The 23,931-nt window shown below is 46.1% G+C and overlaps 4 protein-coding genes across 4 annotated transcripts; 1 reads left to right on the top strand and 3 right to left on the bottom strand.

Moving 5' to 3' along the window:
- Positions 1-679: 679 nt before the first annotated feature.
- On the bottom strand, positions 680-1,887 carry LOC112872786. The gene is made up of 2 exons (XM_025935835.1): positions 1,649-1,887; positions 680-1,589 (listed from the first exon to the last, which is right to left on the bottom strand). The coding sequence occupies exons 1-2, from the start codon at positions 1,885-1,887 to the stop codon at positions 680-682; spliced, it is 1,149 nt and encodes a 382-aa protein (XP_025791620.1).
- Positions 1,888-7,257: 5,370 nt separating this feature from the next.
- LOC112877279 (geraniol 8-hydroxylase-like) lies at positions 7,258-10,679 on the bottom strand. Its single transcript, XM_025941523.1, has 2 exons — positions 9,367-10,679; positions 7,258-8,109 (listed from the first exon to the last, which is right to left on the bottom strand). Exons 1-2 carry the CDS (start codon positions 10,258-10,260, stop codon positions 7,504-7,506), a joined length of 1,500 nt encoding a protein of 499 aa, XP_025797308.1. The 5' UTR covers positions 10,261-10,679; the 3' UTR covers positions 7,258-7,503.
- Positions 10,680-11,656: 977 nt separating this feature from the next.
- On the bottom strand, positions 11,657-16,164 carry LOC112878314 (geraniol 8-hydroxylase-like). The gene is made up of 2 exons (XM_025942762.1): positions 15,131-16,164; positions 11,657-12,377 (listed from the first exon to the last, which is right to left on the bottom strand). The coding sequence occupies exons 1-2, from the start codon at positions 16,019-16,021 to the stop codon at positions 11,772-11,774; spliced, it is 1,497 nt and encodes a 498-aa protein (XP_025798547.1). The 5' UTR covers positions 16,022-16,164; the 3' UTR covers positions 11,657-11,771.
- A 5,260-nt stretch (positions 16,165-21,424) lies between these two features.
- On the top strand, positions 21,425-23,378 carry LOC112873966 (lecithin-cholesterol acyltransferase-like 1). Its single transcript, XM_025937082.1, has 2 exons — positions 21,425-21,949; positions 22,385-23,378. Exons 1-2 carry the CDS (start codon positions 21,537-21,539, stop codon positions 23,253-23,255), a joined length of 1,284 nt encoding a protein of 427 aa, XP_025792867.1. The 5' UTR covers positions 21,425-21,536; the 3' UTR covers positions 23,256-23,378.
- Positions 23,379-23,931: the final 553 nt, after the last annotated feature.

Below are 23,931 nucleotides of genomic sequence, written 5' to 3'. Positions count from 1 at the left end.
TGATGGGAGTTAGAGCCGGAGAAGGTGTAAGGCCAGTTTTAATCGAAGTTTCATAGCATTAAATTCTACATCATATCATCAATTTACGGGGAGAGAGAAAGGAGTCTCGTTCCCGTAACACTCAGCAGACACAATTAATAAGTTATTAGTTTAGTCAATAGTACCATAAAACTGTTCACTGAGACTGATTCAAGAATACGCAAAAAACGAAGGCTGTTTGCGCCGGAGAAGAATCCAGCATGGCAGCATGCCCCACGTATCAGTGATAGAATCTTGGAGGTAGCTGGCACGTGGCATGTGAAGTTCTTGAACAAATGGTTCGCTTGGGGTTAGAAATGCTTATTTGGTTGGGAGGTAGACGCATGAGTTCCATTGGGTAAATAGGTGAGAGCGGGTGACATGGCTCTTCGAATTTACATTCGACGTCTAGAAGACAAGACCCCTCGAAAAAGAAAACATCTAGAAGACTATTGATTTGAACATTGGTCGTTCACAATATGGGTAGACTCTGGTTTTTTATTAGTCTAACAGCGCCCCATAACTTTTGAAAACCAAAGTACTTCATAATTAAGCGGGACAGTACATTATCTCGAATAAAAGAACGTTCTGAAAGAGAGATGATACGGAGACGAAACTAGAGTAGCAACATCGAAACGGAAATGACTACGACTGCCCTGCATCACCTGCGCCCGCGCGCCGGCGTCGTGTTCAACACCGGAGAACGGGGGCAGAACCAAGAGAGTATGCGCCAGTTTCCGGCGAGGGGCAGCTTCCGGACAAACTTGTCGACTCGAGCGCGATCGGCCTTCAGATCGATGGCGACCCTCCCTTCCACCCTCCTCGTCGGGTCGGTGGCGAAGAAGTAGACGCAGCTAGGCCTGACGCTGGGGAAGCCGCTCGCCGGGAGCGCGAACGCGTGGCCCTGCGGCGCCACGAACAGGGCGTAGTCCCCGGTGCTAGCAACGACCGACGACGCCACTGGCATGCCGCTGCCGCCCGCGTCGAACACGACCCTGGTCAGGCTCGATAAGAACCAGACCCTGTCCCTGTAGATGCGGCCGCCCATGCAGTAGGAGGACAGCCTGAGCTCGAGGCGCCGCCACACCTGCACGACCAGGAGGTCGCCGCCGCACTCCACTAGGCACTCCTGCCACTCCCACTCCCCACCCGGTGGTAGCGGCAGCTGCACCGAGCTCACGACGAGCCTCCGCGCCTCGACGTCGCAGACGGCGATCCTGCCGGGGTTCATGACGAACACGTAGGCTCGCCCCCGGAAGAACTCGAGCCCCCGGTACAACCGAATCTGCTGGCCTACCTGGCCGTCGTCGTCCGCGTCAAAACGAGCCCACTCGGCGTCGCCGGGGCGGCAGAAGGCGAGCACGTGCCCCAAGTTGGTATAGTCGGCGCTCCTGAAGAAGGCGAACGCCATCCACCTGCCGGGCGCGGCGAGGGGGTCGTCGGAGAGGAAGACGTCGAACATCTGGTACCCGGCGTCGAAGGCGGGCAGCGGGACCTCGGCAAGGGAGAACGGGTCCCTGAGGAGGAAGCGCTTGCCTTCATCCACGGCGAGCCAGCCGCGCGACGCGCCCCTGATCGCGGAGGCCGGGGGCCATTCTCCCGTGACGGCAGCGTCGGCGTCCGCGCGGACGGGCCTGACGCGGCGGCGGCGAGCCGCGGCCGCACGACAGCGGCGTGGCGAGCGGGGCCGTCGCCCGAGGGCTGCAGGGCGAACCACGGCCGGGGCACGGGCGCGCCGGCGCCCGCGGCGACGCGCCCGCCGTGGCACACGCGGCGGAAGCGGACGGCTTCGGCGTCGGCCGGGAGGCGGAGGAAGATGTCGCGCAGCAGCCCGCCCTCGAGGGACGCCCAGTCCCTGATCTCCCTCATGGATGCAATGCACACAACAATGGCACGCTGCCACGGTTGGTCAGTTGCATCTCTCCTTGAGGGGTGCGGGAGAATTGCTTGACGGCTTCAGTTTGTTACGCCATGCGCGTGCCTCCGGGCCATGCGCCCCGCCCGTTTTGCAACAATACCTGCTGAAGAAAAGAACTTCTTTTCTCGCGCACTGCACTAGAAAAAACTTTCAGAATACATGGTGATCTTGACTTATTAATTGAAGGCTCTTTGAAATTGTCACGACCCAAAATTTAAACCACGTGGATAAAAATTTAAAAACATCATCATGAGCATCATCCAAGCATCAAGGAGCATCACATGCATTTAATTACATAGTGATCATCCATTTTGTTGTGTGATTTAAGTGTAAGTTGTGAAGCAAGTTCAAATTTTGCTATGTGACTGTGCCCCCAAAGATTTTATTCAAATACTAGATTTCAAATAGTGTTTTGTAGATATTTTTCCTCAATTTTTAGATGCATCTTCCGAGCCATAAAATTCTTGGAAGGTTTGAAAACTGCAGTATTGGATGAACTATTGTGGGCGATTTTTGATGGAGTTTTGAGTGTTTGTTGTTTCATTATGTTCTTGGTAGTGAGATCTAGCTTTGGTAAAATTTTGGTGAATTTTGAAGCCTGGGAAGTACCATTTTTAGATTTTTGATGTTGGGCTTTTCCTTTTCGGGTATTTTCCCTCCCCGGCTCCACTTGTCAGCCTCTTCTCTCTCTCCCACGCGCCCGGGCCCGCGCGTCAGCCGCCCCCTCCGCATCTCCCGCGCCTCCGCCCGCGCCCGTTGGGCGCCCGCGCGGTGGCGCACGCGGCGGCCGCTGGCTGGGCCAGCGTGGCCGCCGCCCCTTCGCTTTCCCGCGCGCCGCCACTCTCTCTTCCCCTCCCCGTTTCAAACGCGCCCATTCTCCTTCCCTGGCCTGAACCCTAACGCCCCCGCCTCTCCCTCTTCCTCCCGCTGCCGCCTCCCCTTCCGCCCGCCGCCGCTCTCCGCCGTCCCGCCATCCGCCGCCCCGCCTCTCTCGTCCGCGCTGCGGGTGAGCGCCTCCTCCGTGCTGTGCTGCCCGCGCGCGCTCCGCCCGTGCGCGTTCGCGCCCCTGGGCTGCGGCCCCGTACCGGCCGCCGCGACGTCGCGCGTTCACGTGCGGGCCGCGCCACGGCGCGCCCTGGCCGCGTATGCGGCGAGTCAAGGCCGTGGCTGGCCTTGACTCGGCCCCGGCCCCCTCGGGCCCACCTGTCCACGCCTGATGGGTGCCGGCTCGAGTGGCCCTAGCAGTTTTTAGCGTGTTTTATTTTGTTCATTTGTGTTGTAATCTTGTAAAACGCATAGAAGATGTTGTAGGTCTCCAAAAATTATGAAATTTGGTTTTTTTTGACTCCTCTGTAATAGATCTACTTATAAAAATTACTTTCAAGCATGTTAAAAGGCAACATATCAGGTGCAAACCAGGGTGCCCGTGCAAACTCCGTGCAAACCAACTAACAAAAATCGCAAAAAATTCTTAAAAAAATTATGTATATACTTCATAGACTACTCTACCACTGTATAAAATTTCAAGTTCAAATTCATCATATGTTAAGAGATACTAAAAAGAGAAAATTCTAAGAGATAAATAAAAGAGAAAATTCTTAAAACTTTCTCTTTTTTGTATCTCTTAACATATGATGAATTTGAACTTGAAATTTTATACAGTGGTAGAGTAGTCTATGAAGTATATACATAATTTTTTTGAGAATTTTTTGCGAATTTTGTTAGTTGGTTTGCACGGGTTTGCACGGACACTCTAGTTTGCACCTGATCTGCCACCATGTTAAAATCCTGTACATACATTTATGAATTTCCTTTTATAAAGTGAGATAATTGCTTAGCTTTTTTATTTAAGGCCCTAAAAATGTCAAAACTAAAATATTGTTGTGTTCCTTGTGAAATGCTTTACCTCATGGTGCAGCTTGTGTAAATGTTCCTAGGCTGTTAGATAGGGTTTTAATGCATTTTTGGTTTTGCTGCCTGCAAGCTTGTAAAATGAATAAATTTTGTTTGAAAAATGATAAATTCCAAATCCAATTCTGTTATCTTTGTCATCATGTCTTGTACCCCTGGTAATTTTCTTAGGATTTTTGAAAATGTTTTGCATAGCTTTTAAGATTTAACTTGATTCTAGTAGCTTAAAATTGTAAATAATATAAGTGATTCCACAAAACTAATTGGGCTGCAAATTCAACTCTCATGATTTTCTCTTGAGATCCCCTGTGTGCAGAAATAAAATCATGATTTATTCTTGCTATTTGTTGTGTGAGTAAGTTCGCCTTCGGGCTTAGAATTTAATTTATTGATCGAGCTTCGTGTACATTGCTTGCGTGCCTCCTTGTGTTGAGTGGTACTTCATTTCCATTTCATATCATGCCATCTCATTCCATGTCATCGGCATCATTCTAATGCACACATCTTATTCATACATTATAGTGACCGAGACTTCGGAGGACGAACCCGTTGAGCTCTCCGCAACCGTCGAAACCGAGCCGGGAGCCGAGTTTGCAGTTGAACCCGAAGAGAACCAAGGCAAGCAGCTAAGCATGATCCCTTGACTCTTTTTAACTTGATTAGACTTAGTTATCTCAATGGGTATATATGTACTTTCTATATGTTGAATTATTGCATCGTCAATCCTATTTACTTGTCATGACTTTCCTTGTTTTCGCTCTCATATCCTTGTCACGTGTAGTAGCAACTAAATAACCTAGCAAAGGCTTAGTCACGCTTAGACTTGGTCTTAGTTTACAAGAAACATCGGAATAATGATCACTTTACTCACTACACCACTCCTAGTATATTTGTGCTTATCCACTATTGTCGGAAGTTCGAAAAAGGGGTTAGCGAGATGGTTATGTCTTAATTCGAGCGGAAGGTAGGGCATAGGGAAAGGAGTCTCGGAGGCATAGTCCGCTCGAATTGGTTAAGGACCGTCCGTGGATGACCTCGGAAATTGAGCACTTACCGTGCTACCACATATCCATTCATGGGGTGGATAAACCGATTACCCTCTAGTTCTAATCGTTGATGCACGGTCCTAGATGCGTGGCCATAGGGCTTTGTAGAGAGGCTTAGGGGTGTCCCCGGTGGACCTAGGTAACTCTCCGCGCAAGTTAGGCGTGATGTTCAACGGTTACAACTTGTCGGAAAAGGTTGATGCGAGTACCCTTTTACCCCACGTGATCGGTTGGGTGAGTCGCATGGTCCTTGTGTCGTGTAGGTAAAGATGTACACCCTTGCAAGGTTATTGAATCAATTCGAATTGCCGCGCTCTCGGTTATGAGCAAACTCTTTATCCTACGAAATCTTCGTAGAAGTTTTGGTCATGTGGTGGGTTTCATGTTACCTCATGTTGATACTTAGGAATTGAGTTATCTAATTAACTAAAACTTGAGGTGGGTTGGGAAAGTTAATTAAAATGCTACGAGACTAGATGGTGGAATTAGGGAGCTCATGCTTAATTAATTTTACTTAACCCTAAAGCCTTTTTGTGAGCCTTCATATGCATATTCCTTGATTTAATTATTCGCGTAAGTCTTGCGAGTACCTTTGTACTCATGTTGCTTTATTATACTAAGTTGCGGGTGAGCCGGAAGTGGTGTTTGGCCACTTCTACCCCGCCGAACCCGGCGCGGGCGAGGAATAGGCCAATATGGTCAATGGTGTCCTTGAGCAAGACGCCATTATTATTTATCGTTATATTTTCCGCCGCGTATCATACTTGGGATTATCATGATAAACATTAAACTCTATGATTTTTTATCTCTTTCTATGTTATTTGTGAGCTCGAGGCTTGTACCCCTTACTGAACCTTAAATTTCAGATTCGGAACCCTTCCTTAAATTAATGTTGTAATGACTAGTTGCTTAACTTTGTTTTAAAACTTCTCTTTGTGGATCATTGGTGATGTATGAGCTTGTGACGGTATGTGCATGTGCATGATCTTGGGCATATGTTGGAGTACATACCGGGACTACCGGGTTTAATATTATTTTCGGCGAAAAGTTAAGTTGGTCCTTGGTAGTTTAGATGTGGGTTAACCCGTGGCGCACCATTGGTGCGAACGCGAGTTAACTCTCATCTTCATGATAAGAACCGACGGTTTCGCTTAAAATAGTGTTAAATTGGGCGGTTCTCACAGAAATTGTGGAATCATAAAAAAAATACTAGAAGAAGAAGTTCAACAAGCCTGAAAAGGCCCTACTACTACTGAATCTTCCAATTAAACATGGGCACCTGGATATTACTATCTTGAATCTTGTGAATAATGTGAATTTCAGTCCTCCTTGTGTCGAAAGAGGAGCGAGTGGCCGTAGTACATGCTTGCCGAGCCTGATCAGTCTTGGGTAGTACTCGTTATGAGGTTCGATGGGCAACTCTATTCAGTTTGGATTGCAGTGCTGCTCACTTCTAACCAAACGAAGGAACACAAAGGTTCTGGAGTTTCTTGTACTGTTCATGCCTAATGAATGTACCATTCGACCTTGCAAAGTTGCATCCTGGAGTACTTCTGAAACGCCAGCGTGAGAACTCACTGTTCATGGAATGTCAAACTGCTCTAACTTCAAATCAGCAAGGGAGGGAGCGGCGACTTATCAGGCAGAGCTGGAGCAGAGTAGCCGCTCCCTACGCCTCTACATTGTGATTTGTGAAGGCACCATAACCGCATGTCCAACTCTATGCAGGAGTTCCGGAAATCGAATTACAGGGAGACGGCAAGGAGAGGAACAGAGGATCAAGCTCGCCATCAATTGAACACTTGTTAACATAGCACAAATTTTTTTAATTAAGTTCTGAAGTCTGTATCTATTCTATCAGCAGATGATCGGACTTGCACAATGTCGATAGGATGATAAGCTGTCTGAACTAGTAGCATACTCTGTCTTGGAATGCATCTGCATGCAGATACTGATCCCCAATCCTGTGAATGCAAGGTGAGCAAAATAGCAAATAATTTTTTTGAGCAAAAAATAGCAAATAATTAACAGAGCCATAAGCATATGCCCATCAAGATGATCGCTGCCTGTTCCTCTCTTGGGCCAAATCTCTCATTTTATTCACAGATCCGAGTTGGCCCAATAGCCACATTCAAAGACATTCCGCACCACACGTCCACACTTAAGACAAAAGCGTATTTAACAAAAATACGTCAATGTGCTGGATGTCCTCACAATGCTGAGCAGTGTGAACACGCATATAAATACATCAAATCGAGTTTGTGCTGAATCGATCTTAGTCCTTTTTTTTTCCATTTTAGCTTAATATTTCCACAATTGTTTTTTTCCCTTACAGCAGAAAGCGAGAATTTACACCTCTACCCCTACCACAAAAAATCCTTATTTCTTCTCACAGCAAGAGGTTACAGGAGGCCACACATGCACATTATGCCCATCACATATTTAGGGAATTAAGATAGATGTTTGCTCCAATTTCACAAAGTTACATAGTTGGATGGTTTAAATCCCTTACAAGATACTTGGATCAATGGAAGAACGACCAAACAGTTGTTCACTGTACAGTGGGTCTTTCAAAAAAAAAATTTGTTTACTATAGAGTGACTTGCTGACTCAAATTGGTGTGGCAATGGCATAAAGAGGCACAGCCTTGGTCAGTGTGAGGCCAAACTTTTCAGCCATGTCAACTCCACTTCTTTCAACCTCAGCTGGAAGCCTCCATGTGAACTGATTCAACAGCGACGCAAGAACCAGATGCACCATCCTGATTGCCAGCGGCATTCCCGGGCAGATCCGACGGCCTCCGCCGAAGGGGATGAGATCGAAGTCCCCACCTCTGAGGTCAACCGTCCTTCCCAGAAACCTCTCGGGCATGAACTTCTCAGGTTCAGGCCATGTCTCCCTGTCTCTGCCCATCGCCCACACATTTACGAACACACGGGAGCCCTGAGGAATCGTGTACCCCATTATCTTTGTGTCCACCTGTGTGTGCCGTGGTAGCAGCAGCGGAGCAGGAGGGTGAAGCCTGAAAGTCTCCTTCACCACAGCCTGAATGTAGGGCAGCCGGCCAATGTCAGATTCTTCGACGCTTCTTCTTGAGCCAATAACTGTGGCAAGTTCGTCGTGAGCTTTGGCCATCGAAGCTGGGCTTTGAAGCAACTCCGTCATCGCCCATTCCACTGTGCTAGAGCTTGTGTCACTCCCAGCACCAAACAAATCCTAAAAAGAGTAAACGAAAATCAATAATGTAATTGAAGTTTATATACACAGACTAAACAAGAAGCTGCAGGGGATGCGAATAAATACATTTCCGAGTAAGCAAAACTATCTGCAGGGGATGCATAATTAGAGGACACCATGTCATGACCACAACCCTATGTACCTCCATCCTAAATTATAATTCGTTTTAGCTTTTCTAAATACATATATATTTTATTATACATCTAGATGTACATTATATCTAAACATTATATATCTAGAAAAGTTAAAATGAATTGTAATTTAGGACAGAGGGAGTACCTTTTACCATAGGGCGTACATGAAAGCAGACAACATGGGGTACCCGGTAAGTCCGAGCGTATGTTTGTTCAATGAGAGAAAAATACATGGTACTATAATTGAAATTTAATTCTTAAAATAATGGCCTCTCTTTCAATTCTTAAGATAACATATGAAGAAAAAAGTAAGGCAGAAATGTGTGGTCTCAAACATTTAGGCAATTATTGTTTTAGCCAGGTGTCAGTGACTAAGCATGAAAAAACGGTGCGTGGATTGAAAAAACTGATCAACGTGTTCCAACTCATAACCATCCATTTCCAGATTTCGTGGTCCACGCTTGCTCGTTGGTGATAATGATGTTTACGTCAAAGAAACCCATCAATAGGTCTCTCTAATGTAGTTGTACCCAACTGGATATCTTTAAAAGTTTAACATTATCTAGAACTATACTGTATATAGTACGGAGAAGAAAGACAGTTTGTCTTGCCATCGATTGACCAGCAGATCACGCCTCTCAAGAATCTGACTTTGCGTGACTGTTGTATAATATAAGTGAATAGCTCATATCTTCCTATCAGTTTAAGTATTTAGGTTAAATTAGTTGGTGCATGCAACTCAATCAATATGATATCAAAATCTCTAATTTTGAGTTTGAATCCTGGTGAGTGCGATTAAATAAAATAATTGCAACTGACTCCTATTTTTTCATATTTGAGACCTAGCGGATCATGCACGAGAAGAAAAATGTCGAAATATAAATAAATTGCCCATCTTTTCTTAGCACCTTAAATTTTTTGTTGGTGCATGCAACAATGGCCGTGCAGCAAGTTTCACATGTCCTCACAACTTTCAGTCACTTTCAGACAGAAATTCAGAAAATCCGGCTGACCAAATTAACATGCACCATGCAATGGATATGGAGAGATCGTTTGAGCTTACCGTGAACAGTGACCATATGGAGAGATCGTTTGAGCTTACCGTGAACAGTGACCGTAGCGTGTCGCGATTATCCAGCCTCGCCGTGTTGTCGCCGTCCTCCGCGGCGTCGAGCAGCAGGTCGAGGAAGTCGTTCTTGTTGGGCTCGCCGGCCTCGCGGCCGCGCAGCCTCGCGTCGATCTCTTCGTCGAAGATCCGGTGCTGCCGCGCGAACAGCCGCGCCAGGTGCCGCCGCCAGCCCTGCAGGTCGGCCGCCGCGAGCGCCGGGAAGAAGTCCGAGACGTTGGGGCTGGCCAGGGCTTCCATGATGCCCGTCACCACCTCCTGGAACTCGCTGGACCCGCCGTCGTCGTCGAGGCTCGTCAGGTCGCGCGAGAAGATGGTGCGGGAGACGAGGTTCAGGCTCGTGGTGAACGCCACGCGGCCGACGTTGACGGCCTCCCCGCTCCGCGCCAGGCGCCCCACGTGGTCCACGAGCTCCCGCGCCTTCTCGCGCCGGAGGTGCTGGAGCGCGTCCAGCCGGTGCGGCGCGAACAGCTCGGTGCCCATAATCTTGCGGAGCGCGCGCCAGCGCGGCGCGTTGGGCAACCAGACCGAGGAGTTCCCGGCGTGGTCGCCGGAGGAGTCCGGCACGGACCTGTTGCTGAAGACGGCGTCGTGCCTCTGCAGGAACTCCCGGGCGGCGGCCGGGGAGGAGGCCACCACCGTGGTGACCGCGCCCAGGCGGAGGGTCATGAGCGGGCCGTGGGCCTTGGCGAGGCGCGCGAGGGAGCGGTGCGGCTGGTTGCCGAGCAGGTGGAGGCTGCCGATGACGGGCAGCGGGCGGGGTCCCGGCGGCAGGCCGCGCCGCCGGCCGTGCCCGAGGAGGCCGAGGAGGTAGACGGCGGCGAGGGAGACGAGCAGCCATGCCAGCCACGGGAATAGCACGGGCGCCATTGCTAACGCAACGGCGGCGTAAGTGACGAGCGACGGAGCGAGCTAACGAGAGGAAAAGGGGCTGTGACTGTGACTAGCCTGTGATCTTGATGTGCGTGAGGGCACCGTCATCTTTATATAAGGGAACGGTGCAGTGGCTTAACAGCTGACCATTTGGTAGTTAGGAGAATTCGTTGGCAATTTGGCTGCAACGCTTGTTGCTTGTTTGACTCGCGAGTGTGTACACGGTGTGGGGAGAAACAAGCATGCGTGGTGATGTAGGAGTGGTCACCTTCGCCTTCGCGGCTGCTAGCATGGAAAAAATGGCGGCTGCCCACCGCCTAAGACCACTTCGTTGAAGGAAACGGCAAGGCAAAGCGCAGCTTGCTCTGGAAACCTGCCGTACTAGTCTTTCTTTACATGCAGGATTGGGGAAAAAAAACCCTCATACAAAAGCAATGAGGCCAGCAAGCATATGCAAAAGACTGGACTCTAATGCTTTTCTTGCTGGTTTATGTCTATAGTATTTTTCTTTCAGTCCAATTGACTTCCTGACTGCCCCTGAACCTGAACCTATTGTTTATTATCAGAAATTTTCAACTTCTGCATGACGTATTTCATTGCACCTTTATTCCGCATCACATAGTGATATTTTATATCTTTTGTGTGAATGCTTAATCTGTTCATTTGCTTAATCTTTTGCAGTTGCTGTGTGTAGAGCTGTTGATTCGTGAAATCAACGAATAGCATGCTCGTGAGTCGTGATGGCTTGGTGCAGAGGCAGGTGCGTGATTAGGGACACCATACGGAGAATTCATAAACTACTAAACATTACATATACATTGGAATTTCTATCATCTATCATCTGTATAGGTGCTGTGGCGGAGAAAAAGCTCGCCACACATTTGAAGCAGAAAGTTGTGGCGAGCGCTACTTAAATAATGAACCAAACACTTACCTAAGCACATGTGGCAAGCCTAACATTTGGCGAGGCAAATTATGGCCGGCAACCAAACAGCCCTATTTGTATCTCGCCGGCCTGGAACACACGGCCTGCAGGGGGCAACAGGCCTAGGGCACGAGAACAGCCTTGCAGAGATAATCCATCCATGTTCCTTCTCGAGTCCTGAGATTTGCTATTTAGAACAACAAGAGTTTAATCCATGCTTATCTATGCGTATATATAGTTGCTAGTGTTTATCGGCATGTATGATTGTGACATAACTAGACCTAGACCTAGACCAAAGGCTGAATTTTCGGTGATTGTTTTGTGTAATTGTGCTGTTGGAAAAATAAAAATTCCGTTTTCTTTCAACACTACAGAGTTGAGCATACTGTACTGTCCGACGACGAAGCTCACTCTCGGTAGTGTTTCATCATGAATAAAAGCGTACTTCTCGAATAACCAACAAGGTCATTGCCCATGGACAATTGTGTGCAGTTAATTGTTAGCACATCAATGGTGCTTAATGCATTACTGAACAAGAGTAAGAAAGGCCATGATAATACAGTTTGATATACTATTGGTTCGCTCAAATTGGTGTAGCTATAGCACAGAGTGGCACGGCCTTTATTAGTGTCACCCCAAATTTCTCTGCCATGTCAACTCCGTTTCTTTCGACCTCAATGGGAAGCTTCCATTTGAACTGATTCAACAGTGACCCAAGAACCAGATGCACCATCCTAATAGCCAACGGCATGCCCGGGCAAATCCGACGTCCCGCGCCAAATGGGATGAGGTCGAAGTCTCCACCTTTGAAATCGACCGCCTTTTCCAAAAACCTCTCGGGCATAAACTTGTCTGGTTCAGGCCACACATTTGCATCTCGACCCATTGCCCATATATTTATCAGCAGACGAGTACCTTTAGGTATTGTGTAGCCTATCACTTTTGTTGCCATCTCAGCTTGACGTGGTAACAACAGCGGAGCAGGAGGATGCAGTCGAAAAGTTTCTTTTACCACAGCTTGAAGATACGGCAGCTGCCCAATTTGGGACTCTTCAATGTTTTTCCTTGAGCCAATTACTCTTGCTAGCTCATCGCAAACTTTAGCCATCGACACTGGATTCTGAAGCAACTCCGTCATTGCCCATTCCACTGTGTTAGCGCTTGTGTCGCTTCCAGCAACAAATAAATCCTATAACATGATAATATTACTATGAAATCAATAATCACAACCATGAAACAAACAAGTACTATGAATACACGACATCGTAGGCATTCATGTCGAGATGAGAAATTGTCATCATATAAATAGTTATTATCTGTCAATCAAATTCTGTGTAGGATACCACTCTTTTGTGTAATTTTTCTGGGAGGAATACATGAAAATTTTACGTTGCAAAGCAACTAACTATTTTAATTATTCAGTCAAAGAAGTGGAACAAAAGGACTCCAAAAATTACCAAGTAACTATTATAAATAATTTTTTAAAGTAAATTTGCCCTCAGTGGGGTGTTCAAATGGTAAGTGATCGTCGATGGAAGTACTACACACCTTCAAGGTCCTGAGTGCAAAAAACAATGTATAAAAGGCTCGAAACTCTCATGTACTCCCTCTGACTCAAAAAATATATCATTCTAGGCTTCAAAATTTATCAAAAAAAGTTATTTTATCATATTTAGTATGTGCATGTGCATGCAATAGTTAAATAGGATCAAATATGAATAATAAATAGGAGCATGTAAGGTTATTTACCTCCTTGTTATTCGGTCATAAATTTTAAAAATAACTTGTTTTTGGGGAAGGGGGAGTAAGCGACACTAGCCCTTTGGTTACATGCAACGTATACGGACCTAGATAAGAACCTGAGACAAGTTTAGAAACTACGGGTGTAATTCACTTTATTTAGAAACAAGCCCATTTAATTTATATTATCTCAGCTCTAACTATTGTTGTTTAGTCGCCACCTCAACATAAGCTTACGCCAAAACCACATGGTTCAAGGTGGGAAGGAGATTCTGTATGGTTATGTACATTGTGCATAATGAATGCCTAAATTTCATACTTTTAAGTGCATATGCGAATTGTACCCTACATTCCTTTTTTTGTCCTTTTAAAGTTATTGACAGTTTACTATCTTTACGTTCACAACTTCATAATCATAACTGAATCATTTGTACTTTTATAGAAATACTTGATCGCAAACTAGTAAATCCAGATAGTAATGTAGTTTCAATATGAATAACCAATCTTGAGAAGTCAAAACATAAATGAACAAACTCCCGAAGGTGTGGAAGACGCATTTAAGTGCGAAATGAAAAGAACCAAGGAAGTTTATATGTATGATAATCTATTAGAACCATTCAGCAATTGATCTGTTGACCCATGACAGTGTTTTTAGGTGTGAATTAAGGAGCGCCCTAAAGTCTCAGTTGCCTTTGAGATTTCTTTCATAACCTTATCTCAGAACATACCAAAAAGTTCCATTCATGATAGTTCTATCCTAAAAATTGACCTATGTGGTCCTTGCAATGCTTGGCACAACTACGTGTTAAAAAATGTCATTCTCGATGGGACACTGTCGCCCTGGATGTACAGTAGACTTCATTTTCTCTCTGTGGTGGACCATTTTCACAAAATCTCATGGTAGTAGCCCAAAGGTAGTCCCCACACGTTGATTGAATAATAAAAATCACAAGTTAAATTACAAAAGTGTCACACTCAGTTGATCAGAGCCGTGGTTACTACGGCATATATGGGTGTTCTTGAAATCGTTTGAAGGAAAACTCTTCAATTATCTGGAGAATCTATAGAAACAATTTTGGGGCAAAGACCAACCGTACAAGTTATAAGTATAGAACATATTCGGCATTGTGCTTAATTTGCTTATATACCAGAGGTGGACGGATCGTTTGGCTCCTAGCATGCAATATGCGCACATTTCTTTTTCTTTAATCCCTTTTTCTTCTCCTTCTTCTTTCATGTGTTCTACTTTTCCTACACTTATCCTACCCATTTGCTTCTGCCTTCTATAAATTTTGTTTACTATTGCACCTTTTTCCCCTTTCTGTTTTTAAAAAGTTTTCTTAGAATGTTTTTGAGTAATTTCACCACAATCAAAGACGTGGAGGAATCTCTACGAAAGTTATCTCAAAAAAGTTTCCTCGAGAAGTAAAAAGTTCTCTCAAGAATTTATCTTGACAATGTTCTCCTAATATATTGTCTTGATAAGTACTCCTGAGAAGGTGTCAATGTAACTTGTGAAATAAGTTGTAACTTTCTAGAAATGAAAACTTATAGAATAGATTTCTTCTTTAAAATTGTAAAATCATGGGCTGTCAGAATGCCACAGACTAGTAGGCACCCTAACATACACGCCAACTAGCACGCCCATTATATTCGGAGTCACAGTATGCAAAACATATTAATTAGACATTTTCTACCATCCATTGAAGGGTAAACCAAGGAGCATCAACCCGCAAAAAAAGGGAGCACCACCGATTGTAGCTATAGTACACTTTAATTTATAAATTGTAGCATTTTCACCCATTTCAAAATATAAGGCACGGTTTTGATTTGACACTGTTTTTAAAACTAGATTTAATCCTTCACTTCTCAAATATTAGAATGTTTGTACCAACAAAATCATATATAATAACCATATTAAAACTTTCAAACATGAAGTCAATGGTACGTATCTTTTTTGTATAACAAAATTTGCGTGTGAGACTAATCTTTGTTTAAAAATAATAAAACGAAATGGAGTACTCCTTGCGCCCAACATGAAAATCATACTTGTTACTTAACTAATGTTCAAAATAGAAATTTCCAAAAAACAAAAAAAATGCATGCAGCATATAATTAAACTGAGCTAGAGAAAACCTAGTAGTACCTTTCCATGGATGTAGAAAAAGAAAAGCATAGTAAAATTAGGTCCCGTCTGCTTACCAACAACATCGAGTGTAGCGTGTCGCGGTCCAGCCCCGGCGTGCCGTTGTCGCCCGTTTCGCTGTCCAGCAACAGGTCAAGGAAGTCGTTCTTTCTGGGCTGTCCAGCCTTGCGGCCATGCAGCCTCTCGTTGATCTCCATGTCGAACGCGCGGTGCAGCCGTGCGAACCCCTTGGCCACGCGCCGGCGGCAGCCTTGCAGGTCGGCCGCCGCGAACGCCGGGTAGAAGTCCGACAGGTTCGGGCTGCCCGCGGCTTCCATGATCTCCGTCACCACTTCCTTGAACTCCTCCGACTCGCCGTGGTCGTCCAGGTTCGTCAGGTCGTGCGAGAAGATGGTGCTCGAGAGGAGGTTGAGGACCGTGGCGAACGCCGCGCGGCCGACGTCCACCGCCGGGCCGTCGCGCGCGAGCCGGCCGACGTGGTCCACGAGCAGGCGCACCTTCTCGCGACGGAGGTGCCGGAGCGCGTCCAGCCTGTGCGGCGCGAAGAGCTCCCTGGCCATGACCTTCCTGAGGGCGCGCCAGCGCGGCGAGGAGTTGGGCAGCCACACCACGGAGCCCCTGGCGTGGGCGCCGACGGCGTCCGGCACGGACCGCGTGGCGAAGGCGGCGTCATGCCTCTGCAGGAACTCGCGCGCGACGTCCGGGGAGGACGCGACCACCGTGGTGACCGCGCCCAGGCGGAGGGACATGAGCGGGCCGTGGATCTTCGCGAGGCCCGCGAGGGAGCGGTGCGGCTGGTCGCCGAGGAGGTGGAGGTTGCCGATGAGGGGCAGAGGGCGAGGCCCCGGTGGGAGGCCGCGGCGTCCATGCGCTCGGAGACCGAGGAGGTAGACGGCGGCGAGGAGGGAGGGGAGAAGCCATGGCAGCCACGGGAGCAGCTCGGCCATTCTATCTGCAAACTGTGAACGAGCAGGGCTGTACTGTGCATGCGTGAATCTGGGGCGGGCCTTTATTGATCCATGGATCGCTCCGACCGATGAATATTATTCGTCACTATTGTTGTTTTTGTTGAATTCTGGCCCGCATGTCTTGTCGGAACTGCAAATACTAGTGGTTAAAGCTAAATTTCGTGAGTTAAATGATCTGATATGATAAATGTTTTTCTATAAAATTATATTTTTCTTAAACGAAAAGAGTTATATATTGTAAAAATATTGAATCTAGTAATATGCCAATCCATATAAATATTTAAGGTAAAAGACAATAACATTTGACTTAAGATAAACCTAGATAGATTTACAATTTGTGATAGGAGGAAATATATTATATCCACTATATTGGAGCGGGAGAGAAGCTTGTTTCATAATTGCCTTAATTTAGAATGTGTATCAACTACACTTCTGTTGACTCCTTGGCTCGCTAAAGTTCGGCTCGATAATGAAAAGAGCTTCTAAACTAAGAGGGAAAGATGACAATCGATCAAATATTCCAAATTTGAACAAATAAAACTCATTAGATATCTTGCTAGCTCGATATCCCGCCCTGTAAGGCTCTGGGCATTTTTTTGAACGTCTGTGCAAAATTTCATAGTGGTTCGTATTGCTCACTAAACAACCTTTTAAGTGTTTTTAAATATAAGTAGGCTTGCTACGGATAAAGTTGGTATATGTATATGATACGTATAGTTGTCCGTACGCTAATTTGTAGGGATCTACATGATCAAGTTGTGGATGGAGGGCTGGTCCGACTCGCATACGGGATGGACTAAGGCCCACCTATCAATGACACAAGGCGGACCAACCAAAAATTAAAATGAAAATTTTACGTGCTTTAGAAATAGAAATAGTATAGAATTTCCTAAACGATACTGTATTAGGCTATTATTCCAAATTCAGCACCCTGACGAAATTCATCGTGCCTCAGAGCTTTCGTACATAACATCGTGCTTGTGTGCATCGTTGCTGCCTTGCTGAGAAAGCAAAGCATCGTGCTTGTGCAGGAGGGCAAGAAGCCATACGGCCGTTCTAGAGAGGAGGCAGCAAAGGGACATGAGCGGACCATATATTTCGGAATCGTGGGCTTGTTCAGTGGCGCGGCAGGTATCGATGAGAGGCCGAGGCGGATGGCTGCGCTTGAGCGAGAAGAAGGCAGGGGAAACGACGGTAAGCCACCGCCACGGAAGCAGCGCAGCCATGGCTATCGTCGGCGTCGCTCTTGTGTACTCGTGTGTGATGGGCAGTGTCTGCCAATTCCATGGCGTCTTCGAGTGCGCGTGCGTGGTTCTCAAATTATTCTCGATCAATTAACACCGTGTGCAATTTTTCTCTAAAATAAATGCCTGCGTTTTCCTTTTGTTTTTCTTTTCTGAAATGCTACCCCTCTTGTTCTTTCTGCTTCAGTGTAGCACACACAAATAAAATATTGCAGGGACCACGATGTTAGATGGTTCTGGAAGGGACACCCCCACAAGGCCACGGAGGGTACATTGATCATTCATTGGTGTGTGTAGTTTGCTTGCCCTTCCTCTGTACCCGGCCGAAGAAAAAAGAGGTTGGTCGTCTAGATTTTTGAATGGAACTTCTGCATGAGAACTATTACATGAATTAACCGTGTGCTTCAATTGTATGCAAATGCTTTATTTAATTACTAGGGGCATGATAGTTCATCATAACACGTAATCACTATATACAATGATTAATTGGAAAAATATACATTTTGCTACTCTTAACATTTTACTTTACTCCCCCCAAAAAAAAAGAAAAACATTTTACTTTAGTCAAATTAACCCCAAACAAAATTAGAACCATTTTATTATCCCCAACTATTCAATACGGTTCCGGAGATCCGGAGATTTCACCTTATACTGATTTTGGAAGTTGTATTGCCAATATATGTTTGGTTTTGACAGTGTTTATAGATTTATCATATGTTTCCTCAACCACCCGTTTCTCACATCTCTCTGTTCAACCTAGAGCAACCCTTCTCCTCGGTCCTGACAGCGGTCCTATGCATTCAAAAATTTACACACAAACCAAATACATGTCCTTCCTATGATGCAATTGCAAGAATAATAAAAGAACAAGTTTTTCCTCTAGATTTATGTGGCGCATGATTGCCAAAAAGATATTTATTTGGCACATGCTTCTCAGCCTAATTGATATTGGCACAAGGATGCATTTTATCCGCTTGTCCTAGGAAATTGTTTCCCATATAACGATCAACCATTCTGCTACAAGGAAATATGAGCACCTTATTACTTTGCTCGTAACCACCCTTGGACTTAATTAGTGAGTGTGATGTTTGTTGATCCAAAACAAGAAAAAAAAAGGGTTTCAAAGCTTCTGTGTACAAGTTTAAAAATGCAAGATGAGAAATTGTTATACACAGATTCAAGCTATAGTAACAATTAGTAGTTTTGATTTTTTTTTCTTGGTGTCTATAAAAGATAACTTTGAGCTACAGATATATATTGGCATCAACTAAATAATATTCCTCGAATCATAAATAGTGTCGTGGCATTCAGCTTCATCTACATCGGCACACAGATTCATGTATGACTATATACACGTTTACATAACCACCGATTACACGCTTAGGTACAAGCGGGCTAGCTGCTGGCAGTGAAAGCAATGGTGTCATTGCTTTGATGCATGCTGTATAGATGGCTGCAAATGTTTCAGTTATTATTCCTTATGATGATATGATGATATCTACATGGGCGGATCTAGGGGGTGGAGGGGGCTGGAGCCCCCTAGAGCTGGTGCATCAATGGAGGAAGAAGGATCAGTAGAGAGAGAAAAGAGGGAAGGAAAGAAGAAGTATGGAGATATGGAGGAGGAGGAAGGAGCTCAGCTCCCTCCTCCAATGTTTTGCTGCATCCGCCACTGAAAATATACTTTGAATGATGAGAGAGACAAGGAGCTTTGCTAGTCAGAGGGGAGAGTGCAATATAGTAGATAAAAGTATGACAATATATGGGGTACTCTAAAGTTCCGAGAACAAGATAGTAAGATGGCTACAAGATAATAAGATGCCTGGGATTATTTTCATTCCCTTCCTCTTTTAGGCTATAAGCACCGATTTCTTTTAAGGTGAAGCGCCGGGCGCCGTCGTACCAGCTGTTGTGGAAGACGCCGATGAGGGGAGGGGCATCGTTGTGGCATGCGCGGAAGCTGCAGAGGAAGCTCGGGTCGGCGATGAGGAGGCACTGCTGGCGCCAGACGTGCGAGACGCACAGGAGTGTGGGAGGCGGCGCTGGGACGCGGAGCAGGATCTCGGTGCGGGAGTCACGTAGAACTGGCAGGTCGTCGAGCTCGGTCGCTGGCGAGGCCTGCTTGCGGGGGCTGACGACATCGCTCATGGTGGATGATCGACTAAGGATTTGCGTGTGATTGGGTGATGAAGACCGCCACCTAAGGGGATGTGGGTTTTAAGCGTATTACTCATCCCTCTCTCCAATATCAAAAGGTTGATGTTTTGATAATTGGAGGTGCTCCAACGGATCACCAGTTCAATCTCCAATATCTAAAAGTTTTTTGGTAATTATCAAAACACACCTCTCTCCACCCTAAATGAAAAGAATTTATCCCTCTATTGGTGATTAGATTTTGGTAGTCTGCTGCAACAACTATTACCAAAAATACAAAAGTAGTTATTAATAATGAAGAGAGTGTATATTTTAGGTGTGAGGTACGAGTAATTCGTTGGAGATGCTCCTATGCTGCGAGTTTGCAACGGGCGTTTGAGCTCGAATGGTCAGCATCTACTCTCCTAGTTAACAGAAATGGAAATCTCCGGTGAAAATATAATGGAGGAACTGTAGATGTGAAGCCTGTTCCCGTTGCTCCGGCATCAAGCTGTGATTAACGGGCAAAAATTATTACCGCCGCCGTATGAACGTGAGGCCTGGGCCGGTGTCCAAATGGAGTGCCGGACATGGACACGGCATCTCATTGTTGGACAGCCACGCGATCCGCAATCCAACGGTACAGAGAATGGAGACTGTTTCATACTACAATTTGCCTTCTTTTTTTTTTTATTTTGAAACGAAGGATACGGTTTCAGATAGTTTTGTATTTGAATGAAAGAAAACAAAACACCGTTTCATGGCGAACGAACTGCAGCTGCAGCTGCACGTGTAGGAATGAATTTCCATGCTAGGGAACAGTAGAAGATAACTGTTCTATCTTTTCGTTTCTTTCAACATTTTTAGGACATATTTGTATAATTGTACCCAAGCTTATGTACATAGTCCAAGTTTTTTGAATAAAGAACAAAGGAAAATACACCAAGGTATATAATCCATATATACGAATGAGTAAAACACAGAACTTACGGACACAAAATGGTGAATACTCCACCAAAAGAGTATTTATGGCGCACAATTTGTTGGACAAGTCAAAAATTGAACCTTCTTATCACTAGTTTGGAGAGCACACGTGGAACCAAAAGGTCGTTTCTTTGCCCGTTCATTGTAGTTGTACAGTTTGTAGTAGTTTTTTTTTGTTTTCTTTTACCTTTATATCCCTTATAATAAAAATTAGGCAAAGCTTTGCCTTTTTTTACAGATTTCACCACCCAAGTGCATTTTTCAATATTTTTAAATCTGATGAAAAAACCATTGAAAAATGCACTTGGGTGGTGAAGTCTGTAAAACTTTTTAAATCTCAAAATCTCTCAGATCCAAAGCTTGGACTGGACGTGCTGCAGCCCAGATCCAAGTCCAAACAGTTTCTCGCACTTCCACTGCTCAATAGAAAACGACTCAATAGTCTAACATCAGCCTAGTTCGCAAAATGTAGCTGCGCAACTCATTACCAACGGCTACTCCAAGATATATGCTCCCTCTATTTTTTTTATACATGTTACATTTGTTTTGTTCTAAATTAAATTTATTCAACTTCGACCAAGTTTATAGAAAAAAGTCTACAATACCCAATTTGTTTAATTGAATCCACAATGAATATATTTTGATAGTGCATATATAAGTATATATATGTGTTGTTATATTTTTATATGAAATTGATCAAATTTTGATAAGTTTGATTTAGCCCAAAGCAAATGTGATATGTATGTGATACCGTACGTTCTTTAATTTTTGCATGCAGAATGACTGGAGCCAGCAGATACTTCAGCCGGCCTCGGGGCCGAGGCAATTTATTGGTCCCGCCCCAGCTCGGAGGCGCTCATAGTCATAGCCAATGCGGCCACAGGCAGACCACAATCTAAACCACCCTTTCAAAAGGCAAGCAACTAGCCACGTCAGAAATCAGCACGCAACAAATCTAAAACCATCCGGTCGCTCTCGCTATACCTCTCTCTACGTGGACACCCAACTGCACCGCAGGGTCAGCCATTAATACCGGAGCTATCGACCATCGTTAACGTCTCCGGTGGCCGCTTCGGTTGCTATATGACACTCCATGCAGTGGTAGCAGGTAGTACTAGCCAGGCGCCATCGCAATGGACGTGCAGCTCCACCGGCTGCTGCTGCCGCCTCTCCTCTTCCTCCTCTCGTGGCCCTTCCTCCTCCGCGACGGCGGCCGCTCGCCCGCGGCGCCGCCGGACCTCCACCCCGTCGTGCTGCTCCCGGGCCACGTCTGCAGCCAGCTCTCCGCGCGGCTCACTGACGAATACGAGCCGCCGGCCACGGCGCCGCCGGCGATCTGCGGCGCGCGCAAGGGGGAGGGGTGGTTCCGGCTATGGGAGAACCACACGGCGCTGCAGGACCCCGCGCTGCTGCCGTGCTACGCGGACCAGCTGCGGCTCGTGTACGACCCCGCCGCCCGCGACTACCGCGACGCCGACGGAGTCGAGACCCGCGTCGTGTCCTTCGGCTCCACGAGCGACTTCGGCTCCGACAATCCTGCCATTAAGTACGCTAATATGCTTCTGCAGTTCTGCTAATGGTCTTCTATATTTTCAGATTTTTCCTACTAACAAATTTAGATTGGGATTCATAATACTCAAAAAACACTGTCACATCAAAAAAAAATTTACCATTTAGAAGTATTAAATATAATCCGTTTATAAAACTTTTTTATAGATAAGTGCTAATTCGCGAGACGAATTTAACGAGCCTAATTAATTTATGATTTGTTACAGTGATACTACCGTAACCATCCGCTAATCATCGATTGATATACCTCATTAGATTCATCTCGTAAATTAGCGTAGAGGTTCTGCAATTAATTTTATAATTAGATTTTATTTAATGCTTCTAACTATGCATTTCCTAAGTAGCTTATTTTGACTGTAATTTCGGAAAGTAATTGAAATATTTTTCGATCGATCCGCGCCTGGTACGGCAGGAACGACTGCATGAGAATGCTCGTGGATGCGCTGGAGGGAGTCGGATACAGAGACGGCGAGAACATGTTCGGCGCCCCGTACGACTTCCGGTACGCGCCGGCGCCGCCCGGCCAGCCCAACCTGCACTTCTCCGGCTTCGTCTCGTCCCTGCGGCGGCTCGTCGAGCGCGCGAGCGAGAGGAACCGGGGCCGGCCGGTCATCCTGGTGGGGCACAGCCACGGCAGCCTCAACGCCGCCGCGTTCCTCAACCAGAACACCCTGCGCTGGCGCAGGAGATACATCAAGCACTTCGTCATGACCTCCATGGGCGCCGGAGGCGCCGTGGGTTCGCTGAAGACCCTCGCCTCCGACACCGGCAACGTGCTGTCCGGGAACACCAGCAGGAGCTTCGCGAGCGTGTTCCTTACTCTGCCGTCGCCCGAGGTGTTCGGCCACGCGCCCCTACTGATCACGCGAGCAAGGAACTACTCCGCCTACGACCTGCCGGAGTTTCTCGCGGCGGTCGGGTTCTCGGACGACGAGGTGGCGGCACGCTACCGGGCGAGGGCGCTGCCGGCGGCGCTGAACGTATTCAGGGCGCCGCTCGTGCCCATGACGTGCATCAACGCTGTCGGCGGCGCGCCGACCGCAGAGAAGCTCGTGTACTGGGACGGCGACTTCAGCGCGGAGCCCGAGGTCGTGTACGGCGACGGCGACGGGACGATCAACTTGGCGAGCTTTCTGGCGTTGGACACGGTGATTGGGGGTGACCCGGATCAGGAATACTACAAGTCCATCTTGATCCCGAACACGACGCACTCCGGCATCATGAAGGTTGGTTTCGCTCTCCAGCGCGTGGTCGGAGAGATTCTTGAAGCAAGTAGACGGTAATGCAGCCGTACCGGGGCTTTCGAGTGAGTGACTGGCGCTTCTGTGTCAGTGACTGTATGTTTGATTTCTCCTTTTCATAAATGATAGCTTGCCCATTAATAATCTTAATATCCGTACACACAATTCATACATATCACTATATTTTCTTTATCCCTCCAGTAGGGATCAGGTAGTCTCAAAGGTGCATCTTAAATAACTTTTTAGAAATAGAACAGCATATAAAAATATCAGCATAGGAGTTGAAGTGTTTTAGTTCAAACATTTGGACGTGGTTGCCAACAAGTTTGTAGACTTTGCAGAAAGATGTAGCTTTATTAGTTAGGTTTCTTGTGATGTAACCAATCCAATTAGATGACGTGGTTGCCAACAAGTTTGTAGACTTTGCAAAAAGATGTAACTTTATTAGTTAGGTTTCTTGTGATGGAACCAATCCAATTAGATCCAAGTCTCCAATAAGCATGCCTATCACGTTTCTAATTGATTATTCCTTTTTTAAAAACAACTTTTACAATTCTTTCGGACCCAGTTTTCCTCATAAATCAGATCATTTTTTTTCTTTTTAAGTGAAATGTAGGAGCTTCATGCCCTCTTAGAAGAGGTTCTTCAAAAAAAATAAAAACAACTTGTAAACACTCTTAGTGAAAGTGAAGGTGCAAATAATTTTGTTTGCATACTA

This window comes from Panicum hallii, chromosome 9, assembly GCF_002211085.1.
Source record: "Panicum hallii strain FIL2 chromosome 9, PHallii_v3.1, whole genome shotgun sequence".
NCBI classification, from domain to species: Eukaryota; Viridiplantae; Streptophyta; class Magnoliopsida; order Poales; family Poaceae; genus Panicum; species Panicum hallii.
This window is presented reverse-complemented; position numbering and strand designations above follow the sequence as displayed.